Source organism: Lagopus muta, chromosome 11 (genome assembly GCF_023343835.1).
Source record: "Lagopus muta isolate bLagMut1 chromosome 11, bLagMut1 primary, whole genome shotgun sequence".
In the NCBI taxonomy this organism is placed as follows: Eukaryota; Metazoa; Chordata; class Aves; order Galliformes; family Phasianidae; genus Lagopus; species Lagopus muta.
The window spans coordinates 19486622-19512089 of NC_064443.1; the positions used below are offsets into that span (position 1 = coordinate 19486622).

Sequence of the window (25468 nt, forward strand, 5' to 3'; positions counted from 1 at the left end):
GGAAACACCAGAAAATAACAGTAACTCCTTAGAGTCAGTACAAAAGACACACTTATTATGGCCAGGCAAGTCTTCATCTCTGCTTGCAAGTGCCCCCAATTCAGCTGCATCAATCTGCTCAAGGCAAGGAGGAGCCAGGAAACTACAGCAGTCCCACGGGACTCCAAATATTCTGGCAAATTCAAACTGATGTCAGTACAGGGCACAGAAGCCAACCCCTTCTCCTGCAGGAGGAGATGTGGATTCCTCTCTATGCCCTGCCTTCCTGCTCCCAGCAACACACGTGGAATTCACAATCCTCCACTGCATATCAGAATGATCTTAGCTCAAATCACCTTTTTCTCCGTATCGAATCACTTACCGCTCTGTAACTCAAAAAAATAAAAAATGACACTTTCTTCTTTCTGCTAGGAAACTATGGCTCATGCTTATGTGGATATTTCAAAAGCTTTACAAGATACATCTCCTTCACACACTGGGATTTACTATGGGGAAATCCTTTTATCCAGGGTCAGTGACTGATGGTGCTGTTTCCCAACGTTCTACAGCCACCCTCCAAAGATAATCCCATATTTAAGGACATAGTCCTCTTTTGCATCTAGTACAGATCAATACCTTGTGTAGAACTGCTAACGCTAGTGAGAGGAAGGGCCCCAAAGATGCTGCACACAGCCATAGCATTCAGCCGGGTGTAGCAGCGGGGCTCTGGCCAGGCAGGGAGCAGAGGCTGTTGTGCAAGCTCTGGCGCTGCAGGCTGGACTGGGCTCATCCTATCTAAATGCCTTGTTTTGGGTGCATTTCTCATCTGACTTTTTGCCTTCCAGTTTGCTGATGTAGCAAGGGCTTTTTTAGGAATCCAAGCATTCTTCCCAGAGACAGAGTGGGATGGTTGAAATGCATCTACACATTTCATACTTTGTCAGCACAGGAGAAAAAAAAAAGTCTCAATTTTTACAGCTTGCTGAGTTTCGATGCCACAGCCTTGGGCAATGACAGGGCCTTTCCCCGTCCCTTATCTGCTCAGGACACATTCCTCTGCTGACCTGGGACACTCCCTGCCCTGTGCTGAGCCCCCACACTCTCCATCCCACGCACTGCAGGAGGCCAACAACGCGCTCAAGGACAGGGATTGAGTTTGCCCGAGTGTAAAGTGAGTGTTCATCTGTCTGGTTTCTGCGCACATGTCTGCACACCCACAGGTCTGGGTAAACGTGCTTTGTGCATGTGCTGGAGAGAAAAGGAAGGGCTATGCCCACAATATCTCCTGAGCCATTAAACTTTGCCAGGATTTTGGGATCATTCATACTGACCAGATGGGAACAGAACTCAAACCTGTCATCATCTCTGGACTGTCGATAAATCTGTCTGGTCTGTCCTTCAGCTGAAGGTTTATTGGGAAGAGATGGCTTTTTTCTGACGTGTGGAGCTGCAAGAAAACAGCAGTGAACAAAAGCTAAGGACATTCAGTAAAACACAAGGTTATATGCACACACTGCACTGACTAATATTGCTTGGTGCCCCTCCTAGCCCTGCTTCTCAGAACAGCATGGTCTCATTGGTAGCAGAAGGAAAGAAGGGGAAGAGTATTTTCTCTTTCAGTTGTTTTGTTGGTCTCAGCAGAAGGTAAACAAGCACTGCACACACTGCAATGAGAGCCTAGCTCTGCTTTGATGACACTTTTAGTAGAAACAGATAGGACAATTAAAAGCCTGGCCAGCCTGCTCTTGTTCAGTGCTGGGCCATGATACAGGGTTTGCAGGTGACGGGGAGGGGAAGTGCTCCTCTCTGGCCTCTCAGTATTCCCACTGGCAGGAGCCCAAATGCTTGCTGCATTTCAGAAAAGCGATTTGTCCTGCAGAAACTGCGCACCGCTCTTTGGTGAGCGTCTGAGCATTTTCTCAGACCAAATCCTATTTCAGAAGTAAAGAGCCAGAATTAGCAGCACTGGAAGGTGGCCAGAATTTTGTCTGCGTTACTGAACTTTTCCATTTAACAAGATGAACCAGGCAGCTCCTTTCCAGAGTCCCAGCAGAGCAGGGCTGAGCCAGCAGCACGCAGCAAGCCCCTGCTTGGGGCACTAACCTGCTTCGTGCTTCTTCAGCTGGCAGTGCAGGCAGAGCAGGAGGAGGGGAGAGGGTCTCAATCCCTCTCTGGGGGGCCAAGGGATGATTTGCCAGCACTGGTCCTGCCCTGCAGCACCAGAGGCTCACGGCCATACCCTGACTCACCAACACATGGACACATTCCACAGCAGAGGAGTTCACCCAGCGGGCTTCAAACGTCCTCTCCACTCCAAAGTGGCACTCCAGGGCTGTCTCCTGGGGAAGGGAAGACAACAGCTGAAGGACCACAGCAAGTGTGATCTGCAGTTCTGCACCACCATCAATGGATGCAACAAGCGCTGTGACTTCCTTAGCTTCTGCCATGAATGCCTGGGCTGCATAATGGTCAGAGAAATCACAGCCCAACACTGCCAACAGGGCTGGGCTCTGCTCCTGGCTAATCCCGCTCTGTTAGTGTGGTGGCAGAGCTGCCTGGCTCCTGCGTGTCCTGCATGCTATTGCAAGCACGCTGGCATGGGGCAGCCCTCACACAATCCAGAGCCACGGCCTGCACCCTGTCACGGCCTCAGACCATCATTCAGAGCTTGGCTTGTCACACACGGAGGCCAACGCATCCCCTGCAGCTGCGCCTGCACCAGCCCAGACACCAACAGGGACCTGGGCTCAAAGCCACCTTTCTTCTGCTCCCAACATCTGCACAGAGTAGATCTCTAATTCAGATGAGGATCTAGCTGGGAGGATGTTCAAAAGCAGATTTTCAGTGCTGCTTTACTGATAACACAAGGGATGATATCCAGCCTCAAGTTACTGTCATGCCCCATCGGTCAGGTAGAACTCCTATCTCCAAGCAGGCTGCTGCTCTGCTGCTACTGAGGTCTAGCTGCTCCTTTAACAATGGACAGATCTGACAACAGAGATTAAAGAAATCTGCGGTCTCCTGGCACGGAGGGGAAAGGGAGCCTCGCTGTGCAGAAAACCCAGCCCACTGAGGCAGGAAGGGATCCCAGTGGTGCCCCAGGATGGCCCGCAGATGGTGGCAAAAGGAAGTGGGGCCCCAGCAGTCACCCCTGGGGATGGAGGAGCTTCAGCCCCTTTCCTGCTGACTTCATTTCCTATCAGGTTACGTGTGGTATGGCTTCCTCTCCAGCCACCTCCAGCATCCACAGAGGAAGAAGGATTTCTTGGCCTTTTTTGCTGACTGCAGAGGAGCACATCCGTGCTCACAAAGGCTGGACCTCAAGCAGGAAGCGGCAGTGCAGGCTGGGCCAGGGGAGCTCGTTGGGTCACACAGCTCCTCCCATCCTTCCAAACCCTTTCTCAGAGGGTTTCTTCTAGAGGAAGAAGAGTCCCCTGGCTGCATGGCATATGAGCACTGTCCATATGCATGCTGCAAATCAGCCCCAGAAGCTCTATTGAAGACTTGACCTGAAATGACAGAGCACTCTTCTACAAATACCAGAGCTCAGTCACATGTTTTCCCAGTGCCCAGCTTTCCTAGCTGAAATTCCTCTGAATCCTCGTGGTATGAACATCTCAGAAAGCAGCACTGGATGTCCACTCCCATTTTTTGCTCTACTACAATTTTCATGTCAGAAAACTTTTCAGAAAGAATGCTTTCACACGCAAAAAGTGGCTCTGCAGTGACTGCCAGAAGCTAACATGTGGGCCTGGGGCCATTGCCCACCCTGAAGCAGAACCTACCCTGCATTCAATCCCACCCCAGCTCAGATAACCAAGTTGGCTCGTCTGAGCCTTCCCATTCCCTCACCTACCTCAGAGAAGATCGTGTTGGCCAGTGTGATCGTGATGTCTCGCGACATTCCCGTGGGCATTGGGTCCAGCGGGGCTGGTACAATCTGTGGGCAGTCAATTTTCTTCTGCACAGACATGGGAAGAAAAAAAGAGAATGTTAGAGGGTGCATTCTGATCATCTGCAGTGATTCTGCATCTCCATCCTTCTGCACTGGGAGAGATGTACTCCTTGCCAAAGCACAACCCTGCATGCACTTCACCGCTGCCAGTCCGGGCAGCTCACTCATTGCACACACCCAGGGGTAGGAGCTGCGGATGGAGTGACACTGCAGGGGTGCGATGCATCCCATGAGGGCAGCTCTGCAGACCCTCCTGCTGGCTGGGAGCTGATGTCTCATCCACGGCCACACGTGTTTCTTCAACCCCTGCAGGGATTTCCCTTCCTGCAGTCTCCCTCCCGCACATTATTTCAGAAGTGTGCAGGCCTGTGTGCTTGCGCATGCAGAGGATTGGGTATAATGGGCTGCAGGGGGCTTTGGGAAGGGGGGACAGCTGCAATGAAAGGCCTAAACGAAGCTGAAAAATGATTTTGAAAGGTCATCTGTCCCTCACTTTTGTTCTCACTTTGAATTGATGGCTCAGATATCAGAGCTGACTCAGAATTAAAATCTGTATGACAAGCCCATCCTGTTCTCTCACAAGATGTAAATTACACTGCAAAACTACAGCAAAAATGAAGCCAGCTTCTCCTCTGCCCCAGGGTGTATCCAGATTAATGCCTTTGACAGTGGAGCCATTGGGGTAAAAGACAACAAAATATTTGGGCCATTATGCAGAATAATTTTCAGCAGGCAGGATTTCCTGCCCGCCTGCACTGAGCCCACTGCTGACTGCACTGCTGCTCTTGCTCTGCTCCAGGGGGCACACATGGAGTGGGGCTGCCTGCCCTTCCCACGTCGGGTGGGAGAGATCAGGGAGCTGTGCTGTGTGGCTGCGGGAAGCACACCTCACCTTCATTAGGTACACTCAGTGCTGCCTAAACCAGGAGATGAAATAACAGAGATGCACTTGCTAGGAGAAGTAGAACAGAGCAAAGCTGTGGAAAGAGACTTCGACTTCAGTCCCAAGCCTCTTTGAGCTGAACCAAAAGAGTTAAAATAAAAGCAGCAGGGCTGCCACTGGAAATTCATGCTAACATGCCTATGGCCTGCTGTGGCTTTGCATGTCACAGCAGCTGGCATGGCTTTCTAGATAAATATACTTTATAGGACTGATTAACCAGTTGCCTCGCAGTTCTTTCTCCCACTGTTAGAAGGTAGAAACAGAGCCTTCCCGCTGAGTGTACTGTTCACATCTGGAGGAGGGTGAAGAGTCTGAGTGTTTAAGATGCCATGGACGAAGCCAGTGTGATGCTGGCTTCTCAGCAGACCTGTTTGCAGGTGCAGCCATGCCAGCAATGGTTTATTTACTGACAGCTAAGAATGCAACATGAGGAGCCACGTTTCCAGGGCTACAGAGCACCTTCCTCTGCAGGCTGCTTCCCAGGAAAGCACTTGGGAAGGCCACAGACAGAATGGGACTGTGCCCAAACCAGCACTGTGCCTGGCCTGCCTGCAGCTCACTGCTTAGCCCCAATCCAGACAGCAAAATAAAACACCTGGTGTGTTATGAAACAGGACATTTGCTAAGCAAAGGGCGCTTTCCTTAACCACTCATTATAAACAGCCAAGGCATTCACAAGAAAGCACAATCCACTCAGAAACAATTCACAAAGCAGAAGAAATACATCCTGCATTCCCAGGGAACAAACTACCAGCTGCGACCCAGCAGTGGCAGGAAGCATTCCATATTGTTCTGCTATCAGACAGGATGGTGTGGGGTAGCCACATGCTGTACTTGTCCACCCGTCCCACTCGGGCTCTCGGAGCACGACGTCAGGTCTGGTGGGGCTGAACAACCAGGGCAGCGAGCACAGGGAGATCCGAAGGAGCTGAGGCAGGGCTCAGAACACCACTGCCAAAAAATTTGATGTACAGTGGTAAAGCTTGGCTCACATCCATGTCAGATTGATCACTAAAAAGCCAGTTTAATTTAAATTAACTTCAGTTTAAATTTCAGAAGTGGGAACACATTGAGGCTCTGGTTAGCAAAAGCTTTAATTTGGAAAGGGCCGATTTTCTCCTTCAGATGAATACTGCCAGTGGTACCAGGTCTTACCCTCATCTGCAGCGCATCCTCGCACCATGAGTGGTTGGAGACACACATGTACCTGGAGGGGCACCAGTAACACTTCCACTTGGTCGAGAGGCAGCTGGTGCACCTGCAATGCCAAAGGAGAGGGGTGAAAAGCAGATTTGGAGGTGCTCAGCAGAGCTGAGTCACACAGGAAATCTTCACAGATTGTGTTCAGTCTTTAATGTGCCCAGGAAAAACCTTCCCACCACTGGCACTGGCATTTTCTCTCCTTCCACCTGAGCAGGCTGGGAACATGCACAGAGCCACCTGCCCCACTGTGCTGTGAGTAGGGTGGCTAGCTTGGCTGCCTGAGGGTTAACAGAACAAGTCTCATACAGACATACAGAAATATTATTCTTGTTTAAAAAAGCCAGCATGTCCAGATGGCTTGAGACGCCGCTAGGACCCTCCTTTGCAAGTCCCTGGCAGCGCAGCAGCCACCTTCCTGCCAAATCCTGCCCAGGCCCTTAGCATCGGGCTGGCAGGCACTGCGCTCATCCAATTAACCCCAGGCTGGAGGCCTTCACCACCCAGCACACGCTTCTGGCCTCAAAATGTTGGATTTGTCCCCGTTTCCCCAGTGCATGGCAGCAGGAGATGCAGGCACCAGAGCCACCGGCATCCTGCCCTCCCCCAGCGCAGCCCTGGGCAGCAGTGCCACATGCAAACATGGATCACTCACGCTTTCTTTGGGTAAATGTTTCCAGTTCTTTTGCAATCGTAGATGGTGAAATTGGCCTGGATAATATTTTTGCTGTTGACCCGGAGAGCTGTTTCGACAGTCACATGGTCTGAGAGAATGAAGCCAAAGAACACTGGGTTGCAAGAGCCTCGCTCCTCGGAGCTTACTCTTAGAAGACAAGACAGGCCCTTGGGAAAACAGCAGCTAAATCTGATTTGTTTTCTCTAGGGCTTCCTCTAAGCTGTGTTTTGGAGCTCGGACCATTCATCTTGTGCCCTCTGACTTCAAACCCTTCCCTCTTAAATCAACACTTTGCAACACCCTTGCCAAAAGAACATTGCAAATTTCAGCAGAAAATTCCAGTGTGTTGCACGAGTGTTAACTAGGGAGTTAATTGTTGTCTTTCCTTACAGTAGGTGCTAAATGATATCTTTTTTAAAAAAAGTAATTAAAACATGTTGGTTAACATGTCTTAAACCCCCACTCACTTTCCCCAAGGTAATAAACCCAGAGAAAGAGTGGAGATCCCTTTTTTGGCGACATCGTGCGCTATGCTGAATTCCCCCACACACAAAAATCGCTTCTGTTTTTTTTTTCCCCACAATTTTGCCATATAAGCAGAGGGACAAGAAACAATGCCTCTTTCAGAATATGTACAATAAATCAATGCACTGGATTCCTGAAATTCATCTGGATATTGCCATAACTAACAATAAAAAACAGTTAATAATCTTCCATTCTTTGGATAGCTAGGGAGAAAAACAATGCAGCCTTATAAACTTGCTTATGAAAAGTAGGGTTTTCAAAAGGACTGGCTAATTCTTCTCCTACTGAAGTCAGTCGTCTTCAATAGGGCATTCACTCTAAGCTTGAAAGATAAAAATTTAACGCTCGAGTCTGGAAGGAATCACCACACTGCCCAGAGGAGCAATGAAGTGCAGCTGTCCCTGAGCTCTCAGCTCTGGGCAGCTTGGGTGCAAAGCTGGGCTGCCAACAGCCAGGGCTGAGGTGCCCACTGTGCCGCCAGCTGCCACAGCGTGGGCATCAGATATTGGGCAATTCTCAAAACAGGGAATACTGGAAGATGTCAGGCTGGCGTTTGGTTGCATTAATGAGGTTAGAGTTTCTGAACTATATTTAGGTACGTTTGCTCTTCTTCCAGAATTCCTGAAGGGCACTGTAAGTTTCAAACAGGGCTTAAGCAAAAGCAATTGGAAGTATTGACGGAGGTAGTGACAGTTTCCATAGACCTGCTTTGTTTTGGTACTTACTGACCTAATGCAGAAACTTTAACCAGATACACCTCGATACAGTAAGCATGGGAATGAACTTTTACATCCTTCTCTTTATAACAAAAATTGGCGGTTTGAAATACTGCCAATCCGTGTGAAGATGGTGGAACATCCACACCTTAAAGTCATGTGCCCTATGAAACAGGAGCAGCTTGGGTCTGTCTTCTCCATTTGCATCATCTGCACATACAGCCAGGCAAAAAAGGCCTATGGAAAACGACTACCATAGCAGTAGCAAGAATGGGCAGAGCTTATATTCCTTCACATACCTTGGTCTTCTGGAAATGCAGGGTACTTTTGGCGTGGAAGTAAACTGCAGTAAATAAATTGGTTTGCATAATCTCCAGCAACTCTGGCTACCGTGTAGATATTATTTCCATAATTGCATGAAATGTTTGTTCCATTTAGGTTTGGGATAGTCCCATTTATTTGTATTATCAGGACCTACAATTGGGGAAAGAAAAAAATTAGTTATTCGCTTAGAAAATCATATTTAGCATTTGTCAGTGCTTCAGAAGCGTTTCATAAACTGGGAACTCCAAACAAGAACGCAGACAGCTGTGTGCCCTCATTTTGTGCATTCTGAACTCTAAAAACACAAACCGGTGCATTATCAGCTGACACAATGAGCTCTCAGCACCTGCCTGCCAGCCCCTGCACAGCCCCCATGGGATGTGCACATGGTTAGCACAGCAGAACCATAGAATCATGGAAAAATCACAGAATGGCCTGGGTTGCAAAGGAGCACAATGCTCATCCAGTTCCAACCCCTGCTATGAGCAGGTCACCAACCAGCAGCCCAGGCTGCCCAGAGCCACATCCAGCCTGGCCTTGAATGCCTGCAGGGATGAGGCATCCACAGCCTCCTTGGGCAGCCTGTGCCAGTGCCTCACCACCCTCTGTGTAAAAAACAATCAATCCTACCGGATTCTCTTTGTCAATATTAATCTCAGGCTCCAAAATGGTCATGGAGGGGCACTGCTGCACTCCTTCACTTGCACTTGCCCAGAAATTGGCTTCTGTGAAGTTCATGCACTCATGCTGCAGAGAACACCTGCAGGACACAACGGAACAACTGGTGCTTGATTATTTTCAAAACAGTTGATAAATACACTGACACCCCTGTGATCAAAGAGTCTGAAAAAAATCCCATCTGCACCATTTTCCTCCATCCGTGCAGTTAAGGAGAAAGCCCTGCTGCAACCTTTGAGCAGCTGGTGCCATGATAAGAGACACTGCATCCATCAGCACCACTGGGTTTCAGAGAAAGTGAGAGCAGGCCATGCTCAGCAGATAACAGGGAAAGAAAGGTGAAATTTTGTCTGTAAATACTCAGTCTACATTTGTAAACTTCCATTTGAGCATAGTCTTCTACCCATAACTAATAACTGCAAGGGTTATAGACATTCTCTAGCAGGGTGCTGGGGCTGGCAGTCCCACGGCTGGATGCCTGCAGGATGTTCCTTGAACTGGCAGCTACCTGCGGCGTAGCAACTACTGTTACATGGTGGCTCAAAAGAGCATCTCATATGCGATCATTTTAAAAAGTATCTATTTTGTGAGGATGAAACAAAGACTGGTAGAAATACGAAGCCACCAAGAATGCCCGTCTGTGGCCTCAAAGGCCAAAGCTGTTGCCATCCCACATCGGGACACAATAGGTCCTACCTGGTCTCCATCGTGCACCACCCACAGTATGCGTCGGCTGCAGCCAGGCACTCTGCACACGTTGAATACTGCTCGCAGACAGCCACCTTCACTCGTGTCATCTGCACAACAACAGCATGGTTGCATCCAAATGCTTTGTAATGCCACAGAAATGCTGCACCTGGCTTTGATGGTGCGGCCAGCAGTGAGGCACAGAGCCCAGCACTGCTGCAGCCACCAGCACGGAGCGGCACTGCAGGCAGCGTGACCGGACCGGCCTGGCGCTGCAGCTCTGCAGGGCTGGGTTGCTCCTCCTCAGCCAGCATCTTCAGCACCAGTGTGTGATGGGAAAGTGATGGGGAGTGACACGACACCTCTCCACTGCCTCAGAGAACACGGCTGGGGCTGGTTTCACAGCTTCTCCTTGGTTTTGGAAAGCTCCTCAGGCTTTGAGAGAGCTCCTTTCTTAAAACAGCCAAATGGTGTTTGGTTATTTATGAACTGATCAGAAAGCCACACCATTTTGAAAACCTTAGTTTCTAAAAAGATCACAGTAACTGCTGCAGGCTTACTCTGCAGGCACACTTGGAGGGAAAGTGTGCATCAGTTTCTGCATTTTCCTCCTTCCATTTCTGAACAGTTGGGAGGAAAAAACAAGTTTGGTAACTCGGAGGTCAACAACAGGAGTGCCCTGGCCATGCTCTGCTCCTCAGGTATTGGTGGCACATCAACATGTCTGGTTGGTTGGTAAAGGAATGAGCAGACAAGAGCAGCAGAGAGGTGCTGCTCTCAGAGCTTTATCCAGCCAGGAATGAGGTCCTCAGCACAGCCTGACAGCAGACAGGCGAAAGTCAGAAATATCAGCTGGAGAGGCATCCTGGGAGTGTTCTGTGAAATGATAATGACCAATCTGCAGGGAATTAGGGCTTAGAAATATAAATGCAACATGTAACGTTTGTGGTTGTGCATCTGTTTCTACAGATTAAAATGTAATTCAGGACAAACCACCAGAGCCCGGAGTGCTCAGCTCTCATCTTCCTCCCCTGCTCACTTGAGGGAGACGAGCCCGTCTGTTCCTACCTGCTGCAGGCTCACACAGACCCATCCCTGCTCTGCTGGCGGCTGTGCAGGAGCTGCCCCTGCAGAGCCCTCCTGGCAGGCAGCCTTTCTGCTGGGATTCCCCAAAGCCTCCTCACAGACCGCATGCCATAATTCTCAGTTTTCTATAAAGCAACAGCCTCAGCTTATCTCCCTCTCCCACAAGTGGGATCAGTTTAGATATCTTTCACTCTTCCTTTCATCTCGCCACCACAAAGACAGGAAAGCCAATGTGAATAACGGGAATATTCCCTGCCTCAGACAGCAACGAATCATCACAAGGCAGGAAAAAGTCTTGTGTGCGCTTGAAATCACACTGCTCCAGAAATATGGCCAGCAAACCATAATGCACAACTTGCTGCCCAGCCGGAAAGCGCAGCAACCCAGCCCACACCTCACCACTGCAACCAGACACAGCAGTGGGGAAAGTGCCGTGCCCACTGCCCACCATCCCCATCCCAGTGCACTGGCCTTGCCCTCACCGCACTGCTCAGGGTGGAGGCATGGTGAGCCCATCCACTGCAGGACCGCTGCCAGCAGCACGGCAGGCACGGGCACTGCATTAGGAAGGGTGGAGGGGTGCTATGACAGCAGCTGAATCCCCCAGCTTCTTCTGCTCCGCCCACTGGCATCGCAGCGCGTTGTCAGCTCACCTGGTAGGATGTCATCAGATAGAGGTAGGTGGGATCAGAGGGGTCAAACTGCATGATGGGGTGGACAGGCTCTCCGTAAGCCACTGAGATGGATCTCCTGCTGACAACCCTCATGGCACTGTCCAGGTTAATCTGTAGTGAGAAGAAGCCACTCTCTGAGACTATTTCTCAAACACTACGGAGAGAAGATTATTTTACCTTAGTTATAAACAAGAATCAAGAGGGTATCTAAAGACATTCTGTATCTTCAAGTGCTGCAGACCTTTAAATGCTTTACAGCTTGCAGACAAAAAGCTTTATGGCAAAACCATCTCTGTGGCACAGGGAAGCCACTCCGCCAGGAAAAACGCCTCGTGCTGAACACACCTCCCACCCCTCAGTCCCTCTATCTGAAGCAATAGCCCACTTGGAATCCTTTCAGCCTCAGGTCCTGCCTGCAGCACTGCCTGCCTACACGGCCACCAGGCCGTTCCCATCTCAGCACCACGATGGCACATGTTGAGTGCTGCTCTCACTGCACCCTGATGTAAATGGCATCAGCCTTCAGCCCTCACTATGTACATATGTGCGTTTTTGTTACAAAGAACATGTCACTTCTAAAGCTTAATGAAAAACAGCAGCAATCAGCAATGTGGACATGTAATGTGGCATTCCGTCCTCCCTGCTTATCTGAAAATAAGTGTGTCATTCATGGCCAGAAGCTTTTATCCCTGCTGATTCCCAGGGACGCAGCAGCTGCAGCAGGAGAGCTGCACCCACCTTGCCTCACCAACCACCCGCGAGCCACCAGCAGTCATGGAAAAGGCTGCACAGTGTCAGCCCGTTTTTCAGATCCCAGAATGTCTTGGCATTTGACTTGAGAGCTCAGCAAATTAAATGTGGCATTGCTGAGAGGAAATAACAATAGGGCTACACAATTTCACATGACAGTCACTTTTCAGCTTAAAACTGAAAGGGAGTCAGGAAAATTCCTACCTCCTTGCTAAGGAGGCAGTAATTGCAGGGACCAAGCAAGCCTGCTCTCTCTAAAGTCTGGATTAATTCATGAACATAGGATTAATTAATTCTTACACTAGAGCTGCACTGACGTGTCCTGGTCAGATAGCTAGCGCAGGCTGAACACAGTGCTTCCCATGCGAGCAGCCATAGAGAAAGAAGGGAACTGTCACTGCCACTTTTAAAACCTGGCTATCCAGAGCCAAATAATTTGCCTGTGATCACCCACAGCGCACAGGAACCAAGCCCTGGTGCCCACCTCAGCTCTAAGCCACCCTTCCCCTCCTCGCTGAGCTCTCCTCCAGTGCCCACTGCTCCCAGCTGCTGCCCCAGGTCCCTCCCTCCGAGCGCCGTGATCCCACAGTCGTTCTGCCCATACCCTCCCTTGCACCACACGGAGCTGCTGCTCCTTTAATGACTTTGCTGGCCATGGCACAGATAACGGCCCCGTGAGATGCCCGCCTGCAGACTATCTGATTAATTCCCCATTCCCTGGCAGCCATAATTGCTGCTGGAAGGAGCTGGCCGAGCACTATTTCTGCCCCTTTGCTGTCTTTTCTCAGGCAGCAAATCTAAGTGATAACTCACGCAAAGTATCTCGTATCCCGTGCCAAATAACAAGGACCCCGAAGGTAAAAGGGCTTCTGGTTATGCAGCTGTGTTGCAGAATTAGATTAGAGCTATCTGAGCAAATTATCCCAGCAAAGGGGAGCCAGGAGCCTCTCCCTAATGGAGACTCGGTAGATAAGGCTGCTTGCTCTGCAATGGCAGCGAAAGGAGAGCTGTCAGCGCTGTGTGATCACGCTGTGCTGTGTGTGGCACACACTCTCCCAGCACAGCACCTGAAGGTGTGCCGGCTCCAACTGCCCCTGCAGGCAGGACTCAGAGCAGCCATCGCCCTCTGATCTCTCCCACGCTTCTGCCAGAAGCACTGGAAACGAGGGAAGAGACAGGATCCTTTTTCTTCTTTGCAAGCATTCTGATCCAGTATTCCACATAAAGCAGGCTAACAACAGCAGCTATCTGTCAGCCATGCTTCTCCTCCGGGGCTTCCCCCCTCCTCCTCTATGGACTTTTGATTCTAAGAACACACTAAACTGTTGTGTCTGGCTGGAATCAAAACTTCTTTTGGCAAACTTTAAGCCTTTAAGTTACTGAAACCCCAGCTTGCCTCTTGGCTCCAGACACCACGCTGCGCCGTGCTGCCTTTGGAACACGGCATAAAATCAACACCTTGTCTCTGTCAGGCACGGGGATCCACACCTGTGCGGGACTCAACGAGGTACTGCCTGGCATTCCCTGCCCACATGGAGCCCTCCACGGTCCTCAGCTCACAGGGGAAGTTTATTAGAAGAGCTGTTAATAATTAAATGCTGCACAATAACATTTTCAGCACAGGTCTCATCAAGTACATCCAGCTCGAGCAGCAGCCTTGAACAGTAATTAACCAGTCACCAGTCACCAGGCAGTGCACGTCACTGCACAGAGCACAGCAGCATCCAATTACCTCTTTATTGGCAAATGAAAGCAGGTGCTAAGAGAAATTGGTAACACACACTTCCCATTGCGGGCCAACCATACCGACAGCAGCTGTACCCCCACTCCCCACCCCCTGCCCGCTCTCCCACACTTGCCTTCAGGAGTCCTCCGCTGGCAGTGCCCAGGAACACCACGGTGTAGTTGTTGATGCTGGTGACCGCCACAGCAGTGAGGCCATTGTAGGTGAGGATGGGGGTGGCGGTGATGGGGTTCACGATGGCCAGCGGGTGCTGCAGGTGCGCTGCTCCACAGTCCAGCTGCTCCGGCTGCAGCTGCAGGGAGATGCACACATCAGTGCTTCAGCACAGCAGTTCCTCCTCACCAGGACTCAGCAGATTGAACCACCGGACCCACAGAAAGCACCTTGCCATCAAGCAAGGAAACAGAGGGTAACACAGGGCTGTAGCCGTTCACAAGATGTTCGTTGTGTGCATCTGGCTTCTTTTGTCAGCAGGTTGCGTTACCCTGACTGAACTGAAGGTATCCTGGGGCCGGGGGCTGCAGTCCTGGCAGAAAGCCCTCCCATGGAGCTGGGTGCCTGGCACTGTAATTGGAGCCACTGGGTAGGTACCGTGACTTTGCACCTGTGTCAGGTGTGAAAGAGTAATGGCAGAGGACAAATTATAAGGAGTCCTTATCTATGAATGCAGCCTGTGAGTGGATATTTGGCATCCATAGCCCACAGCACGCAACTGACCCGACCACCCTGTGCTAAATTAATTAGCGCCACTGCTGCATGACAGCAGCATTTACCAACCAGACCGACGCTTCATATTTCTCCTTCCCCTTCAAGATGTACCCAAGATTTATGACTGCTCTCACCCTGAGTCCTCTGAGATTATCCTTATGATTTCTGTTCAGACGACGTGAATGGATTCAGCATCGCCTGAATATCACAGCAGTCTGGCTGCCGACCATCTACCTGCTGTCGCTCCTCAGCAGCTGTGAAGAAGCACCGTGGGGACAGCTGGCGCCGCTCGGTGACGGGCACAGAGAGGACCATTACCACATCAGCTGCAGCATCATTTCAGGCTCATCTCAAAAGCTGCAATTGAGCTGTCACCCTTGCAGGTGCTGGCACACAGCTAAAGGCCAACAAGTGTGGGTATGTGCAGGACACCAGCCAAGGAGCAGTGGCAACCACAGCCCTGCCTGCAAGAGGCACACACACACTGTGCCAGGCAGCTCCGATGGAGCTCTGTGCTGATGGAGCTCAGCCTGCAGTCTGGTGCCACACATTTTATGCCCTGCTGAAATCAGCCACACTGTGGATTTCCCACCCAGAACAGTAACCGGGAGCATCACTGAGGCAGAACAAATGCGAGGATACTGGACTGCATGCTTCTATCAGACAGAAGCTGATGAGTGCCCTGTTTGGCACATCCCTTCCTTCCTGGGCTGAGCTCGCCAGTCCTGTACCTGAATTCCTGGGATCAAATCATGCTGCCTGCAGCTCTCTCCTCAGAGCCCAAAGCCCCGATCAGCTCCTGGCTGCACGACTGGGGGACACAGTGAGCACAGCCCCGCTCAGCCCCACAGGAATGGATGCTCCCAGAGCTGCTGCCTGGTGCGAATGGGAGCGAGACGAAAGGATCAAGTGGCAGACACAAACGACTGCTAAATGTGTTTTGCAGTTTTACGGCATTTCATTCCATTAAAAAATAAAACTGCAGCCCAAATTCTCAAGTGTATATGTTTCTCTCTGTAACTGAGCAACACAATCTCTTCCTGCTCTGCACAGAATATGGCAAGCCATTCATTTTTCTGATTTAATGGTCTCTTTCACTCACAGCCAAACTTTTAGAAAAGCACTTGGTTTTACCAATTTATCTTGGGAACACATTTCCAGCTCCTCTTCACTACTCATTACCAACGCCTGCAAACCAAAGCTCCGTGGGCTCCTTCTGCTGGGCCGTGCCACCGCAGCAGCCTCACGGGGCACAGTGGGACTGCTCTGAGTGCAGACGGATGAAGCCAATGGAAGTTCCTTATCTGTCACCTCCACCTGTTTATAAATCACGTTTACAGACCCAATATAAATGCAAAGTGTTTTCTGTGGTAAACAGGATGTAACTATTGTAAAGCAGGCCAAGCATTATTTTGGTCACAGACATCCTTCCTCTAAAACACCTTTCTGTTGATGACATCAGTTCTTCTGAAGGACAGGAGGAGACAGATGGTGTTTCCCTCACTTGGGCTCTCGGGTGGGGTGACACAATATGCTGCTTCTGTCTGTAAACTGCAGCACCAAGGAGATATTTTAGCTTCATCATTTTAGGGTAAACAGGATATGACCAAGTCACATCCTCACTCAGACACCAGACAATCACACTGCAGCTTGGGAAATTTCACTTAGAAGTTGTGCTGGAAAGGATTCTTGATACAGAATGGGTGAAATTTTGCTCCATTTTAAACCACCTTAACCTACTCTGCAGCAAGGAAAGCAGGAGCAGTTTTCTCCCAAGCCAGTACCTCTCAGTCATCTGCATTTCCAAATAACCCCATGAGTATTTACAGTGCTCCACTGTTTTTCCACTAGACACCACAGACATCTTCAGTAGCTCATAGAAGTACCAGAGGAGGCACGACCCAGCTCCTTCTGCACCGCAGGCATTCGGCCATGCCACGCTCGTGCCCTGCAGGAGCCACGTGGGGTGAGCTGCTACCAGCACTCAGCCAGGTCAGGCTGAGCCGAGGAGGGCATGCTTGGAATTCGTACAACACTGAAAACTGCTGCAAATTATTGCAACCCAAGGAGCAACATCTAAGATGAGGGTTGTCAGATTAAGTGTGGCCAGAAAGTCAAAACGGGGCAGAAATAAAAGATCTCCGATCACATCAGAGCTCAGGAGCTCGGCTGTGTTCATGGTGCAAGTTCAGCCTTTATCCCAGGCCCAAACCAGTACGAACCGAAGCAGCAGTGTGCCAGGCCTCCCATCAGCAGGGCCAGCCCCATGCTGCACCCCAGAGGCAGGCTCACAGGATGTCAGTTTCGGAAGGAAGTCTGCTGGAAACAGAAGGAGGAAGAGGAGTGGTGAGGCAGCACTCAGGAAATCTATGAAGCGCACTGATTTCTGTATCCTGCCTTTGTGACCTTAAAAATAGTTCTTAAGCAAAGATGGAGTTTATTTCTGAATGAAAACCAGAAAAAAGCCCTGCAGCTTCTGCTTCCAGCAGAAAACCCTTCCTTGCTGCACCGCAGAGCCACCGAATGGTTCGCAGTGCGGCAGCAGCAGAGCGCACCCGCCCTGCCGAGCACCGCATCGGAGTGGATTAAAGCGTTGGCTCCCAACATGCCTGGAGTCCTGGGAAAATGACACAGCCAGCATCCGATAATCCGCTCCAAACTTGTTGATTTGTGGGACTTAGAACCGTCTTTATAGGCTCAAAATTTGGCAGTTGCTTCCACACAACTGACATTTTCAGGCCATTACATTCTGTGATAAAAGGGCTCTGGCCTTATCTCCCGTCTTCCTCAACATAAACCACTGGGCTCTTATGAACATGTAGATATGACTCAGGGAAATCTCTCACACTGCAGACGGAACACCGAAACTGATTTGGATATGTCCAAAGAGAATAGCAGAGCACAGGTTCAGAGTTGAACAGGGAGAGAAATGTGGAGATGCTGCATGGACACGACTGCAGAACAGGCAGGGTGAGCAGCCGTGCGGCTCTCAGCTGCCTTGCAAGGACAGAAAACTCAACTGCTGGTCTGTGTCCGGCAGCACTGGGCTCAACCAGAGCCCCTCCCCAGGCAGGGGAGAGAGAGCCCTCTCAGTACAGCCAGCAGTTTGTACACACAATCACGCGTTTATCCGTCCGAGTGTTGCAACCAGAGCTGTCAAAAACAGGCTTGTAGGATGCCTGGAGGAAAATGTCATCCTCCGAAGAGGACTCCACTGTTCAGGCACTTGAAATGTAAGTGGGCTCTAATTGTGGTGCTGCTGCAAAGGCAGTCATTATCAGCTCCTGTGACTTCCCACCATGGTTTTAAAGCAATAAAGCAAATCCGTGCACTCCTAACCAGTGGAGACACTTGGGCTGAGCTCCACCAATAAATTAATCACAATTGCAGGAATCACACACACTGTGCCATCAGCATCCCCCTCAGCACCACAGATATCCTTAAAAAGGGCTTCAGATGAAATTTGCACCTGGTTTCACTGTTTATACGGGCTGCAAGTCTTGCGAGCAAGGAAGGAGCATTGCTGTGCTCTGCACGATGCCACCCACCCCACAATGCCATACCTGGCACAGCACCACTGCCAGCTGGTAACATCTGCCCAGGTGACATCATCCCTAAGTGTCTGAAGTGTGCAGGAGGCCACATGCAGCTCTTGGAACACCTCTGCTGACCCCCGTGCCTGTTTTTGCACTGGCACAGGGCTGACAGCCCTCAAAGCACTGCCGTGAGACTGCAGGCCCCAGCACCAGCCCCACTCGCTGATGGCTTTGCCCATATTTTGTGAGGAACATCCCTTGTGCTGCTGTGTCCGTACAGTGTGTGGGTAACATTTGGCTCCACCAGATCTACTCACAGCCCAGGCTGCTCCTTCCCAGCAGGAGCTTTCCAGCCATAAGTTGGGAAAGTTAACGGCTTGTTGAATTGCAGTAATTGCTTATGAAAAGCTATCAACAGATTCCCTCTGTCAAACCCCCATGAATCACCATTCCCTTGACAAACGAGCATTCACTGTACTAAAGCCAGCGGCAGCCAGCAGAATAGATTTTTGTAGAATTTGTTGCACAGACAAAAATGACTGTATCAGTTCCCCAGTTCCTGCCCTCTGCTGCAGACGAATGTCACCCCCACACCAAACAGTATCCCTTTGGCTCCAGCACAGCTCCTGATGCCTCACAGTTTTTTAGCCTCTTTTCTTCACTTTTAGTTTACAAGAATGTTTTTATTTTCCTCATTCTCCCCTCTCCTCACTCCTGACCTCTTCCTGCCAGCTCCTGACATCCTCAGTATCACTCGAGGAGTTCACCTGACAGAAACAACCGCGGAGTTCAGAGTAGTGTCCCCAGCTTAAGGAAGCAGAGCAAAAGTGAGTTTGCCCAGGTGGGCACAGTGACAAATGCTGTGGGAAAGGCAGGCTGCAACAAGAACCATGGACAAGCATTCTCCTGGGACTTCTCACCCCTTTACATCTGCTCTGCAGCTGCACAAGAATCAGTCAGGGTTTGTTACAAGCAGAAGCAAGAGGTGCCAGTGTCACCAGTGCTGCCGCCCGCTGCTTTCAAGAGGAGGGCCAACCCCAAGGCCCCCAGCAGCCCACCATGCCCAGCTCTGTGCAGAGCTCACCCCACGCCCACCCCCAGACAGCACCCTGCCCCTGCACCATAGCCCACACACTGCAAGAAGCAGAGAAACAAAGGCTGCAAACTGCTCCTCTATGGTGCCGCCAGGAAGACCAGCCACGCTTATAGCGCTGGTCCTCATCCTGCAATAAATACAGTGCTTCAGATTAAACAACCAATCCCCACAGAAAGGGCAGGCAGCAGAATTAACGAACAACAGGCTCCAGGGGGACTCTCACAGTCAGAGCAGTGAGTGCCAGAGCATCGGAGGTCGCGTGGCTGTCAGATCCCCCCGCTGGGAGTGCTGCTCCTCTGTCCTGTTCTGTAGGGACCTCAAGCAGAAACCACCACCTACTGCCTCCATCCCAGGGTGTTCGACTGCTGAGCATGGCTGAAGGTCCTTGTGGAATTACTGGGAATAAGACATCTGCTTTATTGAGACTGTATGTTATGAGCTGCTCCTTCTGCTCTTTCCTTGGGAGAGGATCCCTTCCACCACTCGAGCTGTATTTCTCATTTATGCTTGGCTTTGGCTCCAGGAACCAATTTCAAAATGTCTGAGCTCCTTTCCACAGGAAGGAGTCTGGGGTGAGCATTTTGGCCGCTCAATCATCAGGGGTTACTTTTCCTCATAGCTGCTGCTCACACTCGGTGCTTCGCATCTACAGTGCTCTGCACGGCTGTGCTGAAAAAAGCATCCATTAAGGTAACAACTTCTACCTAACACCATCAGCCTTTTCATGTGTCAGTTCAAATCTATTTCAGTCAGCAATAGCTTATAGTAAATGTTTTGCTGTATTCTAGTTAGTTCTGCCAAATCAATTAAGCACTGAGGTAATGAGCAGAATTCCATTCTTCTTTTACACATCCTCAGTAAAACCTGGGTGCTTCTCCCATACTCACTGTTGCTCCCACTCAGAATAGCTATGCCAGAAGGGACTTGCGCTTCTCCCAGACATGCCTTTACACTCCTGCCCACATTTCTGGGACTAAGGAAATCCAAATAACAAGTTGCATGGATCGTTACAGAAAGTGAGAAGGGATTAAGGTCTGAACACACATCTCCCACAGCTGCAGAGACAGCATTGGTGTAACCCAAAAAGCCTTCTCCAGGCATCTCTCTGAAAGCACAATGTTTTCTTGCCTGCCAGGATTTCATAACCCCATCTTCTTTGCAAGGCCTATTTTATGGCAAGGTTATTTTCAATTAGAAGGATTTCAAAATTTGTCCTGTTGGATTCAGCAATTGTGCACATCTCTTTTTGATCAAAGCACAGAAGAGTTTCTCTTCCTCTACACTTCTACATTTCTTTCCTTCTGTTTTCAACATCTGTATGAACCGACCCTTCCAAAACTACTTGGGAAGATCTACTGCATTTTGCAGTTCACGTGGTACCAAACCTCAGCACATCGCATTACAGCTCGGAAATGTCAGGGACTGGCAGCTTGTGCCAACCTCCCTAGGAGGTATGAAGCCTTTCCTCAGCCCTCGCTCCAGTGCTCTGCAGCTCCACTGCAACGCCAAGACCCCATGCAGCAGCACATAGTATTGGTGCATCTGCACTGCTTCCAGCCCAACCCTGGTCTGTGAGAAATACCGAAGGATGATGGGTTCAACATCACTGGTAGCTATTTTATTCTGTATTAAAAGGCCCTCACCCTCCACATCTCCCTTTCCTTACTGAGTGCTCTCTCTCACTGTGCTCTAAACTTTTCTCAGATCCTTCCTAAAGTGATAGCTCTGCACACAGCTATTTTCTTGCACACTCTGTGTTTCAGCAGCTTGCTGTTGCTGGGATATCCAGCAGCTCTCAGCCCGTTACATGCTGGCAATGGCCAGCAAAAAGTGGGATGAAAACCTGAGGGCTGGAGGGGTTTTTCCTCCAGGAGCCTCCATGTGCTCCCCATGTGGACAAGTCCTTTTATGTTTGGCAGGCCATGAGGCACAACCACCACAGCTTTGGTACTGGCTGGTCATATCAGCACAGCACACTTGCATGGGCTCTTCCCAGCTTGGTTCTATGCAGGCACTCTTGGAACACAGCATCCAGCAGAGCTGCTGCCCAGTTGTGTCATCCAGAGGGACTCTTCCACTCAGAAATAAGTTCTGCCACTCTCTCCAAAGTAGGAGATCGCTGCTGTCAGTCTACCACCTTCCCCACTTACTGCAAGATGTTACATTCCCATTTGAAAGGAAAACAAGGGCTGCAACATTGGCTTTACCAGCAATAAAAATAAAAGCAAAGCCCTTCAGGAGGTGCTTGGGCCAGGTCACCCCCCATCACACCCTGTCCTGCAGACAGCAGTTGGGAGCTTTAATGCCATCCATCACTCACATGCTGTGAGCGCATGCCAAGGGCCAGCCATGCACACACAGCCCTGCTGCTGGGTGGCTGCAAGTGCGAGCCCATGGGGCCAAGCTGCCCTGCTGTAGGTAGTGTGAGGCAGCACTCAGGTGCTTCTAATCGATTTCTTCCAACCACCACAGGTTCCAGCCTGCCCTGTGTTTACAATAAATTACCACAGCTGGGGGCTCAGCCTTACTACCTTTCCAGTGACTTGCTGGCAGAGGCTGTCAGACTGGAAAGTCACAGAGCTGCTGCCCACAGGTCTAAATAGATGCCCACCAGGAGTAAGGAGGTGGGGCGAGGTGCTTTCATAGCGCCATGCACACCCACAGGTGTCTCATTCATGCCTACCCTCAGCCCCTCTCATCTCCCCAGCCCAGGTCTGACATCCTGTATAGCTGCACAAATCTATGTAAGGTCTTGCCCCGGCCCAAACCTCCACAGGTGCACAGAAGTCCCTTCAGCTGCTGCTGCCCAGGCCAGGGAGGCTGGAATGGAAATGGGGATGGGTGGGGGCTGACTGCTTATGGGGCATCAGCTGCAGACAGATCACAGCATTGCTCTGCAGTGCTGTGTGACACTGCGCTCCATGCAGGCGATCGCAGCACCGCCACGTGCAGCAACCTTCTGCGACCCATTGTGCTGCAGGAGCTCCTCCTTATTCCTAACGCAAAAATTAAGTGCAAATTTCCAGTTTCCTCTCTATGGCTAACTCTCCAGATTTCTGTGAGTAAATGGAAGGTTAGATCACATTTATTTCCATGTTTGGAATTTCTAAATTAGTATAAACCAGCACTTCAAAGTGGCTCAGCTCCTATAAAACCCAGTCCCACGGAGGCACCGCAGCATTTGGACGCAGTGGATGCTTTGTCATATTCCCATGCGGATCTGAGCTTTTTTGGGGGGAACATTATTGTACTGGCTTCAGACCACTCTCCTCTGCCCGAACACAGAGGCACCGGGTTTGTACAGCCTGCCAAGGAGCTGGTTTTCTTTAACAACCCCTCACAGCAAAGCTCACTGATGGCATCTCATCAGTGCACCACAGAACACTGCTCTACGAGCATGCAGGATCTGACACAAAGCCACAGAGCCAGAAACTTGAGGATTAGAGCAGAAACATGTTGTTATCCTATGCCACCATGCTTGAGTTCTTCAGCACAGAAAACAAACAGCATTTTCAGCCTTTTTGGAGTTGCAGAGTCCAAAACATTTCCCAGGAGAGATGCAGATCCCTGGGTAGCACATCTAACCCCAAGGAGCATCACTCTGCCTCCTCTCGCTGCCTCTCAGGGGGCTCAGCGACACGTGGGGGTGGAGCAGGCCAGGCCTAACCCATGGGGCACAGTCAGTGGCTGCTGCAGGGATGTGGACAGGCACTGATGGGCATCTGTGTTCCTCCTCCCTTCCAGGGCTCAGGCAGTCTAACCCAGGCTCCCAGCCTTGCAGCAGGCACGCCTTCACACAGGGGTGCCTGTAGCCACGTGTTAGAGAGCAGCCACTATTTGATACAAACTTCATCACAGAAAGCTGTTTCTGTTGTGGGAAAGCAATCCCAGAGCTCACCCGCTCACTCAGGGCACAGTGGGAACACAACGAAGCCAGACCGTTCCCTGAGGCACTCTCCTTCCATGGAGCTGCTGCTGCTGCCATTCACCTCTCACTGACCTTCTGGTGGTGCTCCCTGAGAGCCGCCCAGGACAGAGCCCTGCTGTGCCACCGCAGCGCCCATCGGCCCCGGCTGCAGCGGGCGGGTGCTGCAGGAGAGGAGCATTCAATTAGACAGAACTGCACACAGGGGGGCAATGATTTTCCTTTCACACAGCATTACTCCTAACAGCCATGCTCCTGTTTGTACCAACCAGCTACTTCAAACCAATGCCTATTCAGAATTAATCAGGCCATCATTCAATTTTTATTTATTTATTTATTTTTCCCAGAAAGAGCTTAAAACCTAACCACCCAGACTGCAGGAAGAGCTAGCAAACCACAATTCTGATAACGGTGCAGCACCTATCAATGTGCAAAGGAAAAGTTGGGAACCCAGTCGTGGGTGGGAAATCAGCGCTCACAATGGGATGTGCCTCTGCACCACCAAACCGGTGTGCTTCAGAACATTTCCCTGCTGCGTTCCCACGCTGGAACACAAAGTCTATCAGAGCATCTCCTTGTTTTCAAGGTGGAGACTGATGTTACATTTTTGCACCACGAAATAAACACAACACTACAACTCTTGACACCGCCACTCTAGGCCTTGAAAATGTAAGCAGCTTGTTAAACTTCTGGCAGTTCGAATGAGTAAGGAAAAGGTAAAAGGAAAAAAAAAAAGGCAAAGCAAGTGAAAGGCTGTCCCTGTGCTCAGTAGGAAGGCTTCTAGAAGGCTTGGTCAGCGCTTTTAGAGGAATACACTTCAAATAAGTAGAAAGCATAGAAATATTAGGCGTGAACTAATATTAATAGTATGCTTCATTTACACCCTGCCATACTCGACTTCAAAAGCTCTCAAAGTAGCTTTACAAATGTAATCTTCCATTCTATGTGAGCTAGGCTCTGAGTAAGAGTAACAAATACAGGAGTGTTCCTCAAATCAGGAGATGTGGGTATCCGGTGGCATGACTGCTTGGGGACAGCAGTGCCGCACCAGTGCTGGTGAGGACCAGAGCCCACTTTCCCTGCCCACCAGCCCTGCTGCTGTCTCCGTGTAAACAAGTTTCTTTGCAGCCTCACCTTCCTGCAGAGCTGCGCACAGCGGACGTCTGCTCGCTTCTACAGGTCTGGAGGCTCAGCACTTTCCAGCACGTCCAACCCGCACACACCTGACTGTCAACCCTCCCAGAACAGACCTCACCAACACACTGCCTCCATCCTCCAGTTCATCCTCAGCCCGTAAAGCACTTGGTGGGATGCAGGCAGGAGCATGGGCAGCAGCATGGGACAGTTCCAGAGAAGGAGAATCCTCATTTCATTGCTGAATCTCTCAGGAATGAGCTGTTTAAATACCTCACCTGGTACAATAGATGTTCGTACGTTGGAGTTATTTTCCTTATTAAACAAAAGTGCAGGAGCACAGAGGAACCATTGGGGAACTGGCTGTCTCTGCCACTGAGGTTCACTTAAAGCTGAGCCACTACCTCCGCAGAGTTCCCACCTCCTCTCAGCCCTTCTGATAAAGCCGTCACAGCCCGCTGTGGTGCTGAGCTCAGGCTGCAGACACTGAGCTTCATCTACAGCCAGCGGGAGCCGCGAGTACCTCCTGCTCAGTGAATGGGATTCCTGACTGCTCCTGGCTTCTTGGAGAGCCATGACCATGCCAGGACTTGGAGATTGAGTTTTAGCAGTACAAACTCAGAAGACAGGACAGCTACCAGATTCCCTGGCTGTCAGGCAGTTTGCCACCAGGGAAAAACTATCCAACTTTGCCAGGGCTGGTCCACGAACCAGTGCATTAAGACTACATATTTTAACACAGCACAGAGATGCCACACTAAACACTCTGGTTACCATGGGAAACCTTTCTCCTTGCCACCGGCATTGCTCAGGGAAGCCTCAGCCCAAACACTCGATCTTGCTTTTGAAATCAAACAGATGTTTTTACGATCTTTATGGAGCTGAGTTATGCATCCTTCCCAGAGGGCGGGAAAAATGCAGTATTAAAACAGCTCTTTTTTCTTCTCTTTCCCCCCCAACCCTCAAAGCATTATATGTTCTTAGTGAAAGGGAAAACAGACGTCTTTTCCTTAACATTTTCGTTCACTCGGTAACAAATCACGACAACAGCAAACTTTTGCCCCAAACGAAGCACGGCCGTGGGTGCGCGCACCGCCCCGCGCAGGGCCGTCCCGTGGGAAAGGAGCGGCTG

The 25468-nt window shown here is 50.4% G+C and overlaps 1 protein-coding gene across 1 annotated transcript in view; it reads right to left on the minus strand.

Annotated features, from left to right (window-relative positions):
- Window positions 1–25468, minus strand: part of PLXND1 (plexin D1) — a 69185-nt gene that overhangs the window by 37945 nt on the left and 5772 nt on the right. The window contains exons 3-12 of the mRNA XM_048957077.1: window positions 14053–14229; window positions 11423–11554; window positions 9693–9793; window positions 8949–9078; window positions 8294–8468; window positions 6733–6841; window positions 6033–6135; window positions 3836–3940; window positions 2229–2318; window positions 1333–1426 (exon numbers count right to left, since the gene is read on the minus strand). Coding sequence (XP_048813034.1) covers window positions 1333–1426; window positions 2229–2318; window positions 3836–3940; window positions 6033–6135; window positions 6733–6841; window positions 8294–8468; window positions 8949–9078; window positions 9693–9793; window positions 11423–11554; window positions 14053–14229 — 1216 coding nt within the window. The remainder of the gene's footprint in view (window positions 1–1332; window positions 1427–2228; window positions 2319–3835; window positions 3941–6032; window positions 6136–6732; window positions 6842–8293; window positions 8469–8948; window positions 9079–9692; window positions 9794–11422; window positions 11555–14052; window positions 14230–25468) is intronic.